Source organism: Mytilus californianus, unplaced genomic scaffold (genome assembly GCF_021869535.1).
Source record: "Mytilus californianus isolate M0D057914Y unplaced genomic scaffold, xbMytCali1.0.p SCAF_4, whole genome shotgun sequence".
Lineage (NCBI taxonomy): Eukaryota > Metazoa > Mollusca > Bivalvia > Mytilida > Mytilidae > Mytilus > Mytilus californianus.
Genome location: NW_026262690.1, coordinates 69,273,232 through 69,294,961, shown reverse-complemented (window position 1 = coordinate 69,294,961; position 21,730 = coordinate 69,273,232). Strand labels below are relative to the sequence as shown.

The 21,730-nt window shown below is 31.4% G+C and overlaps 1 protein-coding gene and 1 long non-coding RNA gene across 6 annotated transcripts in view; one reads left to right on the top strand and one right to left on the bottom strand.

The window, feature by feature from the left end:
* Positions 1–18,228, top strand: part of LOC127698661 (UTP--glucose-1-phosphate uridylyltransferase-like) — a 62,623-nt gene extending 44,395 nt beyond the window's left edge. For all 5 annotated transcript variants that reach the window (XM_052202251.1, XM_052202249.1, XM_052202252.1 and 2 more), the window contains 9 exons: positions 436–569; positions 1,358–1,440; positions 1,845–1,913; positions 2,854–2,885; positions 3,480–3,576; positions 5,538–5,616; positions 6,500–6,663; positions 10,277–10,381; positions 14,722–18,228. In XM_052202251.1, coding sequence (XP_052058211.1) covers positions 436–569; positions 1,358–1,440; positions 1,845–1,913; positions 2,854–2,885; positions 3,480–3,576; positions 5,538–5,616; positions 6,500–6,663; positions 10,277–10,381; positions 14,722–14,829 — 871 coding nt within the window. In that variant the 3' untranslated portion in view covers positions 14,830–18,228. The remainder of the gene's footprint in view (positions 1–435; positions 570–1,357; positions 1,441–1,844; positions 1,914–2,853; positions 2,886–3,479; positions 3,577–5,537; positions 5,617–6,499; positions 6,664–10,276; positions 10,382–14,721) is intronic.
* Positions 18,149–21,383, bottom strand: LOC127698711 (uncharacterized). The gene is made up of 2 exons (XR_007980937.1): positions 19,084–21,383; positions 18,149–18,914 (listed from the first exon to the last, which is right to left on the bottom strand). It is a non-coding gene; the product is annotated as an uncharacterized LOC127698711 (long non-coding RNA).
* Positions 21,384–21,730: the final 347 nt, after the last annotated feature.

Sequence of the window (21,730 nt, the reverse complement as noted above, 5' to 3'; positions counted from 1 at the left end):
TGCGTTCTATTAACCTTTCTATAATTAAAGATAAGTTACTTTATATATACATGTATCATGGAATTAACTCTCTGGTAGCAAGTTTCTGTGTTACTCATGATACATTTGCCATAATGTTTAACAGTCTGATTTTCAAGTCCTCTCAAGGTTGCAAAGGCAGTAGTATATTGGAGAATTATTATAGTTTTAAATCAGCTGAAATGCAGTTGTTTTCATTATGTATAAAACTTTTTCTTCCATATAGGAATAAAGAGATGTGGTATGAATGCCAATGAGACAACTATCCACCATAGACCAAAGGATGAGGATATTAACACATAAAGGTCACTGTAAGGCCTATTTTAAGTAGCTTATTAGGTTTATAGATCAAATTGGGGGATGAGACAACCTCTATAATTGAAGATTACTATGTTAAACTTTGCTACTTCATTTCAGCTGGTACCCACCTGGTCATGGAGATGTTTATCAAAGTCTAGTCAACTCTGGTTTATTGAAACAATTTCTGGAAAGTGGAAAGAAATATGTATTTATATCAAATATTGATAATCTTGGTGCCACAGTAGATTTGAGTATCCTTTTATAATATTTTTTTTTTACTTTGTAATTGATTTCAGCAACCCTAAATCCATCAGTGATATGTCAGTCCTCAGTGAATGGTATATATATAGCTCAGCATGTATTTGATAATTTTACAATCTATGTTCATATATTACTCTTATATTTCCTAATTTGAACATTGTTCCCAATTAACATTTTGAAGTTAGTTTATGATAAATTTGTTCATTTTCTATCAATATTTACCATTTCTGGTTTTAAAGTGTTAAAACCAGTTTCACATAAGCATGACGATAAAATGTCAGCATCTTATTTGACATGTGTTCTATGGAAGATATTCAAAGTCCAAATGGAAGATTCATTGATGTAATAAAAATGTGTAAAAGTAAAATGACAGGAAAAAAGGAAAATGGGTGCAAAACAAATCATAAACAAATGATAATAATATAATAAAAATATCAAACTGAGAGAGGGGCCTTGGTGGCTGAGTGGACTAAGTAGTTGAACTACTGTATCAGTTGCCTGTCAACACTAAGGTTACGTGTTCAAATCTCGCACACAGTGGCAGATGTGGTCGACCCAATCTTAATTGACTAGGATTGTCAGTTTTCCTACCAAAGGTCAGGGGTTCTCTCCAGACACCCAGGGTTTCTGGTTCAATGAAAACTGACCGCCACAAAATATATTAATAGTGCTGAAAGGGGCGTTAAACACAAACCAATCAATTAAACTGAGAGACATGTTGGTCTAAAAAAGTATGAAATTGCATAAAAATTTAAAAGTCTTCCTTATTTATTGTAAGACATTCTAAACTTTTTAATGGAACAAGAGCAACCACCAGAATTTGTAATGGAGGTTACAGATAAAACTAGGGCTGATGTTAAGGTAAGACTTACTTGTCTCAGCTTTTCATTTTGACTGATTTTGATAGTTATTTATACAGTTATGGATACATTCCATGAGGCAACAATTATAATGAAGAGTACCAGCTATCAAGAAGATACATGGAAACACCAGTAAAAGCTGAAATTCAGGGATGATGATTTTATAGCCTAAAATTTTCTGTGCTTTTTCAATTTTTGTTATGATAACAGTTAAGGATGTCTGTAGGACAACGAATTATGATGGTAAACTTTTAGGTAACAAATAATGATTCTGTTCTTGACAAATTCTGAAATACAAATATTTTTTGTTAGACAAGAATATTAGTAGTAAATGTTTGCTTTTTTTTCAGTTTTCTTAGAGATTATTAGTATTATTACATTTTGAACTTTTTTTTTCTTATTCAGGGTGGTACCCTTGTGGAATATGAGGGTAAATTACGGTTGTTAGAAATTGCTCAAGTTCCAAAAGAGCATGTAAGTAACTATATTAGCATGTAACATTGAATAGAGACAGGAACTAGTTACATGTATATATAAATATAAACTACGTAGAAAGGATAAACTATTTAATTTACATTAAGTTATTTAAATCTGAATCATAGAAGGAAATAGAAAATAATACTTCCTATCAAAATTAATAGTTGCATTTATTATAGGATCATTTAGGATTTCATATATCCTTTAGAAATAATGTATACTGTCTAATATTTTAGGGGTTCTATCTTATTACATAATTTGTCATAATTATTATTTGTTTGTCATTGTTATTATGATAAAACACCAATTGAAAGGGAAAGGATTATCATAGAATATATGATCTATTAAAAAATCTAAGTATTAGCATCCTCCTGTCTTCTTAGGAAGAGGATATGGAAGGTAGACTGATCATATCCCCAGTATTTGGAAAAATATGTTTATATTTTAAAAAAATGTACTCTTTCATCATCTATTTCTTAATTTGATGTAATTTAACCTTTATTTCTTTCTTATATTAAAAATTTCAGATGACCAATTATTTTTTGTACCAAGTACATTAATAGCAAACGAATTACTTTGGAAAATATATGTAAATTAATTAAAACCTTTGAATTATACATACAAATAAATTAAAACCTTTGAATTATACATACAAATTAATTAAAACCTTTGAATTATACATACAAATTAATTAAAACCTTTGAATTATATATACAAATTAATTAAAACCTTTGAACTATACATACAAATTAATTAAAACCCTTGAATTATACATTCAAATTAATTAAAACCTTTGAATATACATACAAATTAATTAAAACCTTTGAATTATACATTCAAATTAATTAAAACCTTTGAATTATACATACAAATTAATTAAAAACATTTGAATTATACATACAAATTAATTGTAGTGACATGATATTGTGTTTTGCAGGTTGATGAATTTAAAAGTGTATCAAAGTTTAAGTAAGTAGCATTTAAACTTAGTTCTATGCATTCATTACTTTTGCTGTTTTGAGGTGGGTTTTTTATGCCCCCGTCGTAGCGGTGGGGGCATTAAGTTTTACCTTGTCCATCTGTACGTACAAACGTACGTCCCAAAATTTGTTTCCATTCACTAACTTGAGTTTGCCTCAACCAAATGTTATGAAACTTATACACAATGCTTATTACCACAAAACACAGATCAAGTTTGAATTTTGGTGGCATCACTTTAACCGTTCTAGAGTTATGCCCCTTTATAAATGGAAAAATTGCAAAATTTATAGTTTCCATTCTCTAACTTTAGTTTGTCTCAACCAAATGTTATGAAACTTATACACAACCGTTCTAGAGTTATTTTTTTTAATTTTAGAACAAAACGGTGTATATTTTCCCTCATTGAATATATATTGCACTCTCAAGCTCGTGCATTATAAAAATCTACTCGGTACACTATTCATGCAATAACCAAATATTATTTATCTTTCATTACTGTTTGTTGTCTGGGATTTGCAATAAATTCTGAATTTACAGGAAATGTGTGCATAAAATTCTGAATTTAAAATATATTTTTTACAGAATTTTCAATACCAATAATTTATGGATCAGTTTAGATGCAATCAAAAGAGTAACAGATGATAAGTCACTACATATGGAGATAATTGTCAACCCAAAGGTAGGAAAAGTTTTACGTATAAAGATGGACTACTGCTCAATGGAGGAAAATAAAAAAGAAATAAAAGTTTTCATTGTTCAATGTTGTTCAAGTAGGATGTCATTTCAGTTTTAATAGCATTTTAAGGTTTTTTTTAATTGAAAAACAGAATAACTTTTAAAATAACATTGATATAAAAATACAGAGATTTGGTATGAATGCCAATAAGACAACTATCCACCCAAGTTCAAATGAAGTGGATGTAAGCAATTATAGGCAACCGTACGGCCTTCAACAATGAGAAAAACCCATACCATATAGTTGTCTATTAAAGGCCCAGACATGAAAAATATGAAACAATTCAATCGAGAAAACTAACGGCCTAATTTATAACAAAACAATTTACGAAAGACAAATATGACAGACATGAACCAACGACAACCACTGAACTACAGGTTCCTGACTTGGGACAGGCACATAAAGAATGTGGCGGGGTTAAACATGTTTGTGACCACTCAACCCTCCCCTAACCTGGGACAGTGATGTAACAGCACTACATAAGAACAAACTATAAAAAGCAGTTGAAAAAGGCTTAACTCATCAGATCAATACAAAGCAGAAAAACACAGACCGCACCTGGCAGGTATTTATCCATTCCTCATCCTAAACAACAATAAAGACACTATGTACAGATTTGAGAGTACTCGCAGTTACTGCCAGCTAATTTAAAGCCAGTAACAATTAATAAAAATCATGTATCTAAGACTAAAATATCAATCAGTACACATCCAACATCCAATGGATTTAGTGTAAAGACGTCATTAACAATCAGAGAAAAACATGACCTTGTGCAATGCCAAAATATAGGTATCAACAGATTGTAGTATCATGAAAGTACATATGTTCATAACAATAATATTTAGTATGGTGTTAATTTGCTGATAACAAAGTCAATATTTATACCAATAAAAACAATAATCAAAGATTTAATTACAGTTGAATTGGTAAGATTACTTTGATGTTAGCTTTATCTCTCTGTCAATAAATATATTGTAATAATTTCTGATTTAAGTATAGCAATTAGTGTAACACATGTTTGAACAACATCAGTTTTTAAACTTGTATAAAAAAGATGTTAAACAATAAATGTTACTTCGAAGAAAATTTACAGATATAAAATCTACAAAATAGGCACAAAATGAACACTTACATTACATTTTGGTTGATACAATTATTGTTTTTCATTTTTGTTAATTTGCCTTCAATTAAAGGCAATGTGCTTATAATATAATGCTTAAAAACTTATAATCTGTTTATTAAAATGATTGGAGTTTTTGATATAAGACATTGTTCTTTCAACATTTTGGAATATTAGTAAAGGAGATGTAGGTCATATGTCAATGATAAAAGACAGCAATCTAACAACACAACAAAACACAGAAGACATTTGTAGAAGCTTATCCTGTTAGAATAAAAGTCAAAGTTTGTTTATTCTAAACATTATGAGGTCATTGATAACTCTGGTTCAAACGAAATTGTTGGGTAAGAGAGAGGCAAAAGATATCAAAGGGATATTAAACTTATAAGTTGAAAACAAACTGACAATACCATGGCAAAAAATGAAAACTATGAAAAGAAAAACAGTACAAAAAACACAACAAAGAAAATTAGACTGAACAATATGAACCCCACCAAAAATCTTGGGTGGTAACATCATCTTGAAGTAAAGAAAAAACAATACAGATTTTTCGGCAGAGATAAGCTGACAGAAGAAGTATATATGGAAATACAATGCTTTGATAAATCATATATTTAGTCCCTATTCAATGTTCAGGCTGATATTGGTCCGAGTTTGACTTAGCATTTTATAATGACTTATTCTCTGTAATAGATCATATAAATATAAACAATACAATACCTATCCAAATATTAAAAGATCTGCTCTTAGGTCTTGATATTTAAGAACAAAATCTTATTTTTAGACATTAGACAATGGTGTAAATGTTATACAATTAGAGACTGCTGTTGGAGCTGCTATCAAAAGTTTTGAGGGTGCTATGGGTCAGTATATGATTTATGTTTATGGGGATTAAACATCAATAGTACACATTTTATTTAGAATGAATTAATATTAATTATAACTATTGTCTACATAAAAAACAGCTTTATGTATTGTTAATATGTTCATTTCCTAATACTTTTCAACACCTGGAGGTACTACAAGGCAGTTGCAATTTCATATGACAAAAAACAAATTGCAAACAAACATTATATGATATTGATATAGAGATAAGGGAAGTTTAGAGAGGTTAAAATTATATAGGTGAAATATTCCATAAATATCGGGACGAGAACATGTTAATGTGACAAGAAAATGAACTGTGCTGTTTACTTGACTGACGCACTGAAACAGATTTTTAATGTGATAGTTAACAAGGTAACAGTCAGCAAGAAGACATGTCATTCCACCTGGAGACATTATTCTGACCTGAGCTGACCAGTCTTTACTCTTACTCCGAAATGCTTAGTGGAAAAGCTGCAGATATCGATTTTCAAGTGTTTGGTTTGACCCAGCTCAACAATGATTGAACTCACAATTTCTGGTAATCAAAAGCAAGGATGCTACCAAGATATCAGCAAGGATATTACTAGAACAAGAAATTTGAAATCATTAGATAAAATATAAACTAGAACTAGATTATACATGATGATTAATTTTTTTTTATCGAACTGGTTCCTCAAAATACCAAAACAGTTGAATATGCAAATTTAGGTCATGTATTATACATGTAGTAATCAAATAAAAAAGATGTGAACTGCACTTTTTACAATTAGTGTCTAAAACAAGTCTTACTGAATTTTTATTTCATGAGAAAATATTTTTTCCAGAAAAAATTTATATATGTTTGACTAATTTGTAACTATCAAAAAATACTTATTGTAGGAATTAATGTTCCACGTAGACGATTCTTGCCAGTGAAGACTACATCAGATTTACTAATTGTGATGTCTAACTTATATAGTCTACATACTGGAGCATTGCAGATGAATCCAAAGAGATCATTCCCACAGGGACCTCTAGTCAAACTAGGATCACATTTCTCAAAGGTACAACCAAATTTCTTAATGATTTATTTTTGCAAAGCTAATATTACAATCTGAAATGAATTTAAAGATCTAATCTAAACAGAATCTAACCAGAATCCCATTTTATAAAGAGAATATCATCCTGAACATGTATGAAATATTTGCCACTGGATGTTAAGCAAACAACAATCAATCAATATAAAGGGAATATCACAATCCAAAATGACTATATAGAGTTCATTACTAAAGGAACATTTTATCAACATATGTTCTCTTTTTATCCCTACAAAGATGATTATATCTCTATTCAATCCAAAAAAGCTGACATCTTTTCAAATAATACCCAATTATGATATAGTAGTAATACATTTAAAAAGAATATAAAGGTATCATTCACACTGAGACCACATAATCAAATAAAGATTTCATTTACCAAGGATAAGGACAAAGCTCATATTTCAAAGAAATCTTCTACCAGTAATTCATTTTGGATTTTTTTGAAATATGAGAACTTTGTCCTTGGCCTTTGTAAATGAGATCCTATTTGTTATACTAAGATCTTGTTTTACAAAGACAGTCACATGAGACCACACTTTGTTCATATGAAAATAAAATATGAATTGTATAAATTATAAACCAACATTACATTTGCACCAATTTGAAAAGTTATCTTTATTTCATTACTAAAAAAATGTTTATTAAATATGTGCTGTGGATTCATAATTATTCATGGACTTCAGATTTTTTGTTATTTAAATTCATGGGTTAAGGTCATTGAGGAATTAACGTGTTAAAAAACAACTGTTTCCTACAGGCCTATTCTGGATGCTAATTATTTTTATACGACCGCAAAAAAATTTTTGTGGTCGTATATTGGTATGACGTTGGCATCATTGTCGTCGTCGTCCGAAGACGCATTAGTTTTCGCACTCTAACTTTAGTTTAAGTGAATGGATCTCAATGAAATTTTACCATATGGTTCAATACCACAAAAGGAAGGTGGGGATTGATTTTGGGGGTTATGGTACCCACAGTTAAGGAATTAGGGGCCAAAAAGTGGCCAAAAATAAGCATTTTTGTAACTTCCAGACATAACTTGTGTGTAAGTGTATGGATCTCTCTGACATTGTACCACAAGGTTCCATATCACAAAGGGAATGCTGGGATTGATTTTGGGGATAATTGCCTCCAAATTTTAGGAATTAGGGGCCAAAAAGGGGCAAAAAACAAGCATTTTTCTAGTTTCATGACAATAACTTGTGTGTAAGTGTATGGATCTCTCTGACATTGAATCACAAGGTTCCATATCACAAAGGGAATGCTGGGATTGATTTTGGGGGTAATTGCCTCCAAATTTTAGGAATTAGGGGCCAAAAAGGGGCAAAAAACAAGCATTTTTCTAGTTTCATGACAATAACTTATGTGTAAGTGTATGGATCTTTATAAAATTGTACTACAAGGTTCCATATCACAAAGGGAAAGCTGGAATTGAGTTTGGGGGTAATTGCCCAAAAAGTTTAGGAATAAGGGGCCAAAAAGGGACCAAAAATAAGCATTTTTCTAGTTTCCAGACAATAACTTGTGTTCAAATGTATGGATCTCTCTGAAATTGTACTGCAAGGTATCATACCACAAAGGGAAGGCTGGGATTGATTTTGGGGGTAATTCCCTCAAAATTTTAATAATTAGGGGCCATAAAAGGGAAAAAAAACAAGCATTTTTCTAGTTTCCAGACAATAACTTGTGTGTAAGTGTAAGGATCTTTATGAAATTGTACTGCAAGGTACCATACCACAAAGGGAAAGCTGGGATTGAGTTTGGGGGTGATGAATCATAAGGGGGTTCAAAAAATTGGGGGGGATTTTTTTTCTTTTTTTTTTTCTTTAAAATTTTCCTTTTTTAATTGGTTATTTCTGATTTATATATAAAAGCAAATAATAATGATATGGTTTGAATAGGTAAATTAAAAATTTTTAAGTTCTTAGACCACAATCATTCTGTGTGAGAAACCTATGCTGTGTCAAATATTTAATTACAATCCAAATTCAGTGCTGTATCAAGCTTGAATGTTGTGTCCATACTTGCCCCAACTGTTCAGGGTTCGACCTCTGCGGTCGTATCAAGCTGCGCCCCAGCGGAGCATTTTATTAAACCATGAAATCAAGTATCCATACAAATTCAATTTTTCTGCTATCTGGTATCTGTATGTAAAGGGAAAACATTATAAAGAAGATTCAGGATATTTGAATTAAAATGAGGTCACTTGATATTCAATCTGGTTTACATAAGCATGAGGTGAAAAAATATACTCTGTTAAATGAAAATTTCAAATTTAGAGCAGAAGTAGCTCTCCAGAGCTAGTTCATCAATAGGGTTGCCCAATTATATATTAGAATTGCTTTTTATTACCTTGCCGTAGCGGAGGGGGCATTAAGTTTTACCCTTGTCTGTCTGTACGTACGTCCCAAAATTAGTTTACGTTCTCTAACTTTAGTTTGCCTTTACTAAATGTTATGAAACTTATGAACAATGATTATTACAACCAAACACAGATCAAGTTTGAATTTTGATGGCCTCACTTTCACCGTTCTTTAGTTATGTCCCTTTATAAATGCAAAAATTGCTAAATTTGTCGTTTCCGCGCTCTAACTTTAGTTTGCCTCAACCAAATGTTATAAAACTTATACACAATGATTATTTCCACCAAACACAGATCAAATTTGAATGTGGATGGCGTCACTTTACCGTTCTGTGAGTTATATCCCTTTATAAATGGAAAAATTGCTAAATTTGTCATTTCTGCACTCTAACTTTAGTATGCATCAACCAAATGTAATAAAACTTGTACACAATGCTTATTACCAACAAACACAGATCAAGTTCAAATCTAGGTGGTGTCACTTTTGCCGTTCTTGAGTTACGTCACTTTATTAATTTTTCAAGCGAGGGCATCCGCATCCCATGGACACATTCTTCATTTTTAACCGGATTTTCGAAAGAAAAATCTGTTATTGATTTGGGGATGTACCGCGGGTGGGCAAGTGGCTGCCAAACAGTTTCCGTTCATTATCATGAAAATGCTTTGATTTTGTACTGCTCTATTACATATTTTTTCTGTACAAGTGGAATTAAATACAGAACTTAAAAATTGATTTACGTACTGTATCTTGATTTGCATTTATTCAATAGCTTCTAAAACTTAACTATAAGCTACTTGAAATTATAAACCTTCTGCCCCTTTTAAAAGCCAGGGATTTATTACCCTGTGAAAGGAAGATACAGACAAAATTTGTGTGTCTTATGTAAATATTCATGGTACATAATTCTTTATAATGGTGCAAATGAAAGGCTATCATGTATTTTAAGCATTTATGTTGCGTTTGAAATGATTCTTTTGATGAAAATGAAAAGTAAATTGATGAAAATGAAATTGCTTAATTTATAGGCAATTTATGAAGATCCAATGTCCAAAATATTACACTGCTTAAAAGAATGGCATAGTTCTGGTAATTATGAAAACAATAGATGTGGGGTATATGTCAGTAAGACAACAACCCATTAACTTAGATTACTGTAAGATATCTTTTTTATTTTAGTAGAATAACCATTTACAATGTTTTACATATTATTTTAGGTGAAAGATTACCTATCAAGATTTTCGAGCATACCTGATATGTTAGAATTAGACCATTTGACTGTATCTGGAGATGTGACATTTGGCAAAAATGTATCTTTAAAGGTATAAGTATTCACTCAATCTTCTATGAGAAGTTAAAACTTCAAAACAGTAGGAAGCTCTCTTCACTTTATACTCTCCTTCTTGATAATTGCAATTACTAGTGAGCAGTGTTGCACTTTGTCACTGCATTTTCATTGGTTTTACAGTGTGTGTGAAACTTTTTTTTCTTACTTGCCAAATTGGCAAGCAGCTTTTCATTTCAACTCATCAAATTTAAATTCCACTTGCCAGTTTGGTGAAGGACTAACTTGGGACTCATTGTCTTTTTCATACATAATCATTGTATGTAATAATTAGATATGATATAGTTTTCATAGTTTTAAAGCATTATGTAAGTTAAATCAGGAACAATTTCATGGGGAACTATTTTATACTTTTAAGTGAAATGTGAAAGATTACCTTTCAAGATTTATGTTAGAATGAGAAGATTGTCCTTAAAAAAATGAAACTTTTACTGTATTCATTTGGAACAACACCTTGTTTAATTATTATTATTTAAAAGCATGGCCATCTTGGTGATCTCATTGTAGGCTAATAGGATGTAGGCTAGGTTCCCTGCTGTTTCAAACCTTTGACCATTAAATTGGAATATGTAGCTTCTCTGACAAGCACATTAAATTAACAGGTCAGGACAACTACATTTTCCTGAAGTCAGAATATATTTGCATAGTAATTTACCAAATAGAAGGTAAACATGGCCTTGAAAAACTGACCAACCGACTCAATGAATTACAATGCATTGTGGGCTACTACGAGTTTACTACCATTTAAAAATATGTGGAATTAGTGGGAAAGCTGTCAACTGATATAGTGTCTGGGACTCTTATAATACATGTTTTTGTTCAGCCAATATATTAAATGTAAAATATATAACATAATCTTCAATTTGCATGCTCAGATTAAAAAAATGTTGTCTTCTGGCTACATGATTCGACTTTCTTTTTCACCTTGTAAAAGTAGTTTGAACATGTTTTTTCCATTGTTATGCATTGTACCTATGCATTAATTTCATGTGGCACAGTGAAATTTCCAATGAAGTGACCACTGCAGACCTGCCAACTATCCTGATGTATGGGGGATATCCCCCATGAGAGGCGTTGACCTGAATTTTGAAATTCTTTATAAAATAAACTGAACACCACAAAACAGGCAATCAAATGAGTTCAAAGGGTATTTAAGCACATATATACTCATTCAAACAATATAGAAGTAGATTAAGAATACTTATGACAATATAAGAGGAGCATTAGGTCCCCTTGCACTTAAAATCCCCCATGGAGATTTTTAAAAGTTGGCAGGTATGCCACTGTCCAGTATAAAAATCATTTGAGCTCTTTTAAACCTGTCAAAACAGTTTGAAGGAATGGGCTACATGTATCATATATATATATATATATATATGCTTCTTAGAGATTTTGTAAGTATTGCCCGACAAGAATTAAGAAATGTCTTGAGCAGTTTCGATGAGTTATGATAGTTGATATAGGTTTTATACATGTACTGTACCTGTCAAATTCTAAATATGAAAATATTACACAGAATTCCAAAGTAAAAAATAATGGAAAACCAATCTTTCTGAAAGGTATTTGTGTTTGTTTCTTAGAGACAAAGTAATAAATACATACCCTTCCTCGATATAAATGACTTTTTTAATCATAAAAGTAGGTACTATATCATTACATCAACTATGTGAAAAGCTGGGACATTTTAGTGACCCCAACAGATATTTGACACACTCTAAGTCTTCCCCTTTTTTAAAACCCACTCAATATTCAAAGATCCCTTATAGTTAACTATCTGAATGAAGTTCATCTTATGGGTAATTGTTTTTATCACTGTTGTTTCGTTGCTGTCTTGTGAACGAATATCTGAAATCTTCTATATTCATATATCTATATATATATATATATATATTCTGGCTATATTTCGGGTAATTCAAACCCTCGTTTCTTTGCATAGAAACAACTCTTCGTTAATCTGAGCATAGAATGAATACTTTATATCACAGACTATAAATGTGGATACAAAAAATGAAAAACTAATCGAAATTGTTTATCCCGCAATGCATGAAAAAATGTGTTGAATTTCAGTAAATAACACGTGTTCTCGGTTGATCGTAAACACATAATAGTCATCATGCATTGTTACTCATTTATTGGATTGGTCAAAAACCCAGGTAAAAAAAATTGCTTCATATGTAAATATACAATTATATTTGCGAGGACATAAGTATGCTAATTTATGCATATCCATATAAGGTAGTGTTCCCGACCTGATTAAGGAGTAAGAGAAAAGACTGGTCATCTGTGGGTCGGGAAAAGTAAGGTGACGTGTCTTTCTGCCTTGTAAGCAAGACAGTACAAAATTTGACTAATTGTGTCCTCTATTACAAAACAGGGTATGTGTATATCACATTACCATACTGTCCTCTATTACAAAACAGGGTATGTGTATATCGCATTACCATACTGTCCTCTATTACAAAACAGGGAATGTATATATCGCATTTCCATACTGTCCTCTATTACAAAACAGGGTATGTGTATATCGCTTACCATATTGTCCTCTATTACAAAACAGGGTATGTGTATATCGCATTACCATACTGTCCTCTATTACAAAACAGGGTATGTGTATATCTCATTACCATACTGTCCTCTATTACAAAACAGGGTATGTGTATATCGCATTACCATACTGTCCTCTATTACAAAACAGGGTATGTGTATATCGCATGACCATACTGTCCTCTATTACAAAACAGGGTATGTGTATATCGTCCTCTATTACAAAACAGGGTATGTGTATATCGGATTACCATACTGTCCTCTATTACAAAACAGGGTATGTGTATATCGTCCTCTATTACAAAACAGGGTATGTGTATATCGCATTACCATACTGTCCTCTATTACAAAACGGTATGTGTATATCGTCCTCTATTACAAAACAGGGTATGTGTATATAGCATTACCATACTGTCCTCTATTACAAAACAGGGTATGTGTATATCACATTACCATACTATCCTCTATTACAAAACAGGGTATGTGTATATCACATTACCATACTGTCCTCTATTACAAAACAGGGTATGTGTATATTGCATTACCATACTGTCCTCTATTACAAAACAGGGTATGTGTATATCGCATTACCATACTGTCCTCTATTACAAAACAGGGTATGTGTATATCTCATTACCATACTGTCCTCTATTACAAAACAGGGTATGTGTATATCGCATTACCATACTGTCCTCTATTACAAAACAGGGTATGTGTATATCGCATTAGAATACTGTCCTCTATTACAAACAGGGTATGTGTATATCGCATTACCATACTGTCCTCTATTACAAAACAGGGTATGTGTATATCGTCCTCTATTACAAAACAGGGTATGTGTATATAGAATTACCATACTGTCCTCTATTACAAAACAGGGTATGTGTATATTATCCTCTTTTACAAAACAGGGTATGTGTATATCACATTACCATACTGTCCTCTATTACAAAACAGGGTATGTGTATATCTCATTACCATACTGTCCTCTATTACAAAACAGGGTATGTGTATATCGCATTACCATACTGTCCTCTATTACAAAACAGGGTATGTGTATATCACATTACCATACTGTCCTCTATTACAAAACAGGGTATGTGTTTATCGCATTACCATACTGTCCTCTATTACAAAACAGGGTATGTGTATATCACATTACCATACTGTCCTCTATTACAAAACAGGGTATGTGTATATCACATTACCATACTGTCCTCTATTACAAAACAGGGTATGTGTATATCACATTACCATACTGTCCTCTATTACAAAACAGGGTATGTGTATCACATTACCATACTATCCTCTATTACAAAACAGGGTATGTGTATATCGCAGTACCATACTGTCCTCTATTACAAAACAGGGTATGTGTATATCACATTACCATACTGTCCTCTATTACAAAACAGGGTATGTGTATATCGCATTACCATACTGTCCTCTATTACAAAACAGGGTATGTGTATATCGCATTACCATACTGTCCTCTATTACAAAACAGGGTATGTGTATATCACATTACCATACTGTCCTCTATTACAAAACAGGGAATGTGTATATCACATTACCATACTGTCCTCTATTACAAAACAGGGTAGTACAATCGCATTACCATAATGTCCTCCTGAATATGCAATATTTGATATGGATGTGAGGCAACCATCAGTCATTATTTAAAATGAGTGAAAGGGAGATAACAAGAATCGTAGATCTACATTAAAACTATGATGGAGAAACAAATCAATTAAAAATGCTCGTTTTTTACAGGGAACGGTGATTATTATTGCTAATCATGGAGACAGAATAGACATCCCAGCTGGTGCTTTACTAGAAAATAAAATAGTGTCAGGAAATCTGAGAATTCTCGACCATTAAACAGCAGCTTCAAGAAGAATACTTAATGTTGGGCATCATTCTACAATGTAGAAACTTTGTGTTTTACGATTTTGTTATAGTGGGAATATTAGAATAATTTGGTTGTGTAAGCAGCATTTGTGTACAGTATTCTGACCTCACCATCCACTGCAGACAAGTCTGAGCTATTGCCATTGCTTTGTGTCTTTTGTCTGTCAGTGGTCTAAATTTTTTTTATTTTTATCATTTCTACAACTAACCCAAACAACTTAATAATTACTTTTTGATGGTGACATTGGTTCCCACATAAACCAGAGGGAAACCACTTTAAAGGCTTTTTTAATCAATATTATTGCAGTCATCCTAGTTACTAAGTAAATAAATTACACAGGGAAATTCTGAAAAAAAAACAACTTTAAAAAGTACCAACTTATAATGATTTAAAGAGGACGGTCTTTTTAAGTTGGAGAGTGGCTATTTGTCAAAGATGTAAGGTGAACATACAGGCCCAGCGAGGCTTCTATTATTATGATTTGACAAGGCTTTGTTAAGCTACCTACAGCATAAGTGTCTGTTATTGTACGTACAAATGAAGGAGTAAACTGGTTTACGTCTGTTGTTCTTCTATTGGTCCCATCAATTTTTTGTTGCATTTGTCTCAGGAACTACAGGTATCATTAGTAAGCAATAGCTCACATTTCACATGTTTTATTTTCAGTCTGATTTGATGCTTTACTGCTTGCATTTTCAGTTGGATTCAGTTTTAATGTTTTACTGTCAGGTGTGATTCCCATAAAAACTATCTCCTTGAGTTTTACTTTGCTTCCTTTATTTTGCACCTTTAATTTTTTTAGTTCTTTTTAGAAATATAGTCAGAGATTTATACAACTCCTTAGATAAATGCGACTTTAAAGAACCCAAAGTTGACAAGAAGTGGCCATCTGCCATTTATTTTTACATTAAGTATACAAAAGTTATTGTTTTATAAAATGAAAGCGTGTTGTAGATATATTGTGCTTGGAATGAAAGAAGACTTACTTAACCAGTGCTTTTTAATAGAATGCATGTTTTATTTTAAATGTCGTACATTCACAATAGTCATGGTGACACACATTTTGACTGACTGTTGCAATTCATTGATGTATTCCATAGTGTAAGTGAAGAAAAAAGTTATTATTTAACACTATTTTTTTGGGGTAAAGATTGCATGAAATCCAGTCAAAACCCTATTCACACTGGCTTAATAGCTATATTTCCTTGGCCTTATCACTTACTTTTGAGAGCACAAACAACATAGTGCAGTGAGGTGAACATTCTGTAGATCGTATCAATAATCATGTCAAGCAATTTATTTATGATAAATACTCAGTTATTCAAATTACAACATGATGTGTATGTGTATAATCATACTTTTCATAACACTATTTTATTGAAAATTACATAAGCTGTGCATGGTTTATAAATCTACAATGAAGGTTTAACTACAATTCTGAACAAAGGAAGATAACTCCCAATTCAAAATATTGCCTTCCATAGCTTAATAGATGCATGCTCAGTTTTAATTTCACATTGCAAAATGAAAGCAATCTTTACCCTTAGGGGCTCACAAGCACTTTGATTATTATTGTAAGCGACATAAAAAGGTACAAAGTACATTTTATATATTATGCAAGATAGTTACATTTTATATTGTTTTTTGTTGTATGGAAGGGCTGCATTTTGACAACTTTGATGTTTTTGTATTTAATACAGAAGACTTTCTGTTATTTGTTGATTTTTGTTATATGTTTTGAACAGTTATTACTTTATGTGAGTCAAAAGGTCAGGAAAATGACAGGTATTATCCTTGGGTATCTTTCTAAATTATTAGTGGATTTAGTCTATCTTTAGGTATACTACATTTGTTATATTTTAATCTTTTTGTGGGGTTTAATTTACTGATTAAATACTACTAATAATTGATTACTGTATTGTATGCAGTTTTGATTCTAACCTTAATTGGTCAAACCCTTTACCAACTAAAGGAAGATCATTAAGAAATTACATATTTTCCATTAAGTTCAAATCTGTTTATCTTAACCACGAATTGAAAACCCAACAAACCAAATATGTTTTCACAATCCACAAAAATGGATACCATGAAAACAAGTACTTTTACAGTAAACAATTTTTAAATTATATCTAATTATTGTTTACTTAAGAATGATTGGTTCTTTTTGAAATTTTATTGGGGTGTAAAAGTGTTGACTGAAACAAATTTTGCATCAAACATGGAAGCGCTTTATATAAAAGAAAAAATGTATGAGCTTAGCCAACCCTTTAAAATTACAAAAAAGAAGCATTCAATTCTTAAAATTACATTTCTATGCTATTAACATGAAGTGAAATTAAGTTTTGTCCTATGCAATGTTGTAATATTGTCATGGAGAAATTGTTGCATTTTATTGAAAAGTATTATAATATTAGAATGTCTTTTGATTGTCGTCTGCTTGTCAAATAATGGAGTCTTATGAAACTTCATGTTATCTAATTATTTGTTTTAAAGTGTTTTAATATATATACATTGTATTCTTCCTAAAAAAATAGATTTATTTATTTAATAAACTGGTGACCTTACACAGCTTACAACTATTATTGGAAAAAAATGAAGTTGCAGATAAAGGATTTTCAAAAAGGGGTCCATTGGCAGACTTAACCAGTTTTATAGTTACCAGATTACCTTACCATTAATTTGGACCATAACCCTGATCCTTCCTTTGCAACTGCTACTAATATTAACACTGAAAGGAGTTTAGTGTAGCCATATTCATAAAATGTAAATTAAATTTTTCTTACGTGTATAGTTGCTTTTAAGGTGTAAAGGATATACCATCCAAACAATGTGATAGAACAGGTCAGTAGAGTTTGTGGTGTATTTGCAGTACAATAGATTTAACATTCAGATAGTCTATTCATTTCATCATTTGAAGTAGGATTAGTATGCAAAAACAAATGGTTAATGAACTTGAAACATATAATTGTGTAAACCAGGAATGTTTTGGCTTTTTTTTCATATGTTCATGGTGACAGCCCATTAACCAAAATTAAAATATTTTACGGTAAATGAAATATTTATTACTAGAACTTATTTTAAATCAAATCAATATTACAAGCATTTTAAAGTACAAATATGAAAAATGTTTTTAAAAAACAAGTAAAATATTAGAAGCAAGGCAAGAAAATAACATGGCAGGAAAATTTTCCAAGATACAATATCTAGAAATAGAACATGTAAAGACATTAGATATAATTTTTATATTAAAAGTGTATCCCAACTAGTCGTTTAGGGGTATGTTTAACATTTGTTACAGGCTGTGATATCCATTGGTTTGTTTTGTGTCAGCTTTACGATATATATCAATAAATGATAACACTTTTTGAGTTCATGTGTATTATTGTGTTATGCCTTTAAATATGATCAGTATACTGTCTGTTCAAAATTTCTAGTAGTCAAACATTCTGTTTAATTTGGGATTGACGATTTTCATAAACAAAATATGGATTCTTTATGGATAATTTAGCATCTGATACATAGCAAGCATTAAAATTGTCAACAGGAACACTAATAAAATATTTAATTAAGGGGTTCATTCATGTGACAAGGGTTATGAATTTATGATGTAGAGTTTTAAATGTTTTATTTAATCTTTTATTGTTATACACACATATCCTTTTGTTAGCGAAGAGGACCTTCTTGAGCTATTTTGTTATTTGTTAGCTAACCTGGCCTAAAGTGTAAATAAGCTATTATCACTTCGTGTCTGCCATCTGTTTGAACCTCCATAACCTGACCTTAACCTCCATTCACATTACAACTAGCTATGCCAGATGCTTGGGTCAAATTTAAATTTACTAATTGGTAAATGGTCAACAATATTACAGGAGTCATCTGAACTTGAGCTACCAGAAGGGTTTGTCTGTTTCTCATTTATAATGAGTAATAGGTAAACTATATTTGTTATTGGTTATTATACCCCACGCAACGAGTTGCGGAGGGTATAATGTTTTTGACCCGTCTGTCCGTTTGTCTGTCCGTCCGTCAGTCCTATTTCTTGTCATCGCAACTCCTCTCAAACCACACAACAGAATTTCACGAAACCTTTTTAGATAATAAGGACATACTATGTAGTTGTGCATATCGACAGGAAATTACGATTCAATTTTTTTTCTAGGAGTTATGCCCCTTTGAACTTATTCACTTTAATGTACAACTGCAACCTTTTGTCATTGCAACACCTCTCAAACCACACAACAGAATTTCATGAAACCTTTTCAGATAATAAGGACATACAACGTAGATGTGCATATCGACAGGAAATTACGATTCAATTTTTTTTCCAGGAGTTACGCCCCTTTAAACTTAGTTGCCAAATATACTACTGCAATTTTTTGTCATCGCAACTCCTCTCAAACCACACAACAGAATTTCATGAAACCTTTTTTAGATAATAAGGACATACTACGTAGATGTGCATATCGCCAGGAAATGACGATTCAATTTTTTTTCTAGGAGTTACGCCCTTTTGAACTTATTTGCCCAATATACTACTGCAACCTTTTGTCATCGCAACTCCTCTCAAAACACACAACAGAATTTCATGAAACCTTTTCAGATAATAAGAACATACTACGTAGATGTGCATATCGACAGGAAATTACGATTCATTTATTTTCCAGGAGTTACGCCCCTTTGAACTTATTTGCCCAATATACTACTGCAACCTTTTGTCATCGCAACTCCTCTCAAACCACACAACAGAATTTCATGAAACTGTGTAGATAATAAGGACATACTATGTAGATGTGCATATTGACAGGAAATTATGATTCAATTTTTTTCTGATACAATTTTTTTTTCTTACACTTATTTTATTTTTCCAATGACAATGTGGGGATGTAGGGTATGTGAGCGCGCTCACTAAGGTTCTTTAATTGAAAGGTGTGCTGTAGACCTTTATGTAGTGAAAAGTGATGCTTAGAGCATTGTCCGTGCAATAACTTGAAAACTCGTTGACGAAATCTTTTCAAATTTAAATATGTTGTTTCCTGTGACTAAATGAAGATCTAGATTAATTTTCATGATTTTAGCTTTTATCGTTGTCGAGTTGAAGACCTTTAAGTAGCGAAAAGTGATACTTAGATTAATTTTGGCCTTTCCATTTCTGAACCCTACAAAAATACATTTATTTTTTTACTTGATCCTGTTTGGGGGTCCAGATTTGCAAATATAATTTTCATGCAGGAAAATCCGGTTTGCTGTCACTCTGACAGCCTCTTGTTTGCGTTGAATTGCTATCTCATTGACATATCACTTTCAAACATACGAAATACATGTACATATGCATGTATGTCATCAATTAATTTTAGTTCACATGGCCCAAAAGTGTGAATTATCATCACTTGGTGTCCGTCACTTTTCAGCTGTTCACATTTTTTTACCTCCTCCTCTCCAGAGATATCTTGATTGGTAAAACTGTCATCTTTTCAAAAATGACAAGACAAAAAATATCTTCACACTTTATTGAAATGAAGACTGGGTAATCATTTACAAAAATCCCGGGATTTAACAATAAGATGGATTTCTTGCTTCTGATTGGCCAACTATCTATTTCTTCTTTTGAAGAAGCAGGGCGAAAATCTTTCCAAACTTTATGGGAGTGGTGATTTGCTGTTCAATTGCAAAGGTCTTTTTGTTGTTTTAGATGTCATACGTGGCAATGTTGATTCAAATGTTATTAATTAACCATATAGGAAATCTTATTTTCACTAAATTTTCTGACTGATTCCTACTAAATTTAGTTAGAATAATGTATGAAAAGTCTATATAAAAATTGTCCTTTAGTTCAAATTGGACAATATGTGGCACCAAGAAGCAATTCTTGATTTTGATTTGTCAATACCATTTTAAAAAAAATCAAAATTAATGATTACAATACTTACAAACAGTTTCCAATGGAACCCTATCATTATTTTATCCTTGTCTCTGGACTGCATATAAATTTACTTTCAAGTCTGATCGTTCTGTTATAGCTTAAATGAGATTAAATGCTCATTCCCTTGAAATAGAAAGAGGGAGATATAACAGAATGATAAGAAATGAAAGATTTTGTAAAGTGTGTACACACAACAAAATTGAAGATGAAAATCACTTTATTTGGCATTGCCTTAAATATCAAAAGGAAAGAGAAATCTGTGTGACAAAATTGTATAAATTTTAGAAATATACATATTAAATGATAGCATAAAGCCAAAACTATTGTTAAACAGTGGGTCAGTAAAAATATCAAAGATATGTTCAAATTACATTTCTGAATTGTTGAAAGTTAGAAATAATGTTTTACAAAACCATTAATGATATCAAATATCAATATCCTGTTTAGAAAGTATTGCTTATTTACATGTTTAACTTTTTTTTATCTACTTCTATATATTGTACTATATTGAGACTTTACCAATTGTTATAATTGCGATTGTGCTAATAAAATATTGTCTATGGTCCATGGCTTTTCCAAAACAACCTTCCGCGTCCTTTGATCACTGTGTGAACTTTTTTTTATCAGTAAGCATACCAAATCTCATTATTTTTATATTAGGAGGAATAATGAATGAAAAGTCCCTATAAGTACATGTAATTACTAATTTTTTTCATATCAGACAAAAACCCTAGTTTTAAGAAGTTCTTGATTATTGAGTTTTTGGAACGATCTAGATCGATGTAGGCTCTCTCTCTCTATAGATAGCTATTGGTTAAGTAAATGTATCATACAATCTTTAAAATCTAATGATAAAAATATTCCTAATATGACCAATATAGGGGGATTCTCTATTATGTTATTTTAGTGGTGATGTTATTTTTTTTTTGCCCGATTGCCTCGTTTTGTTT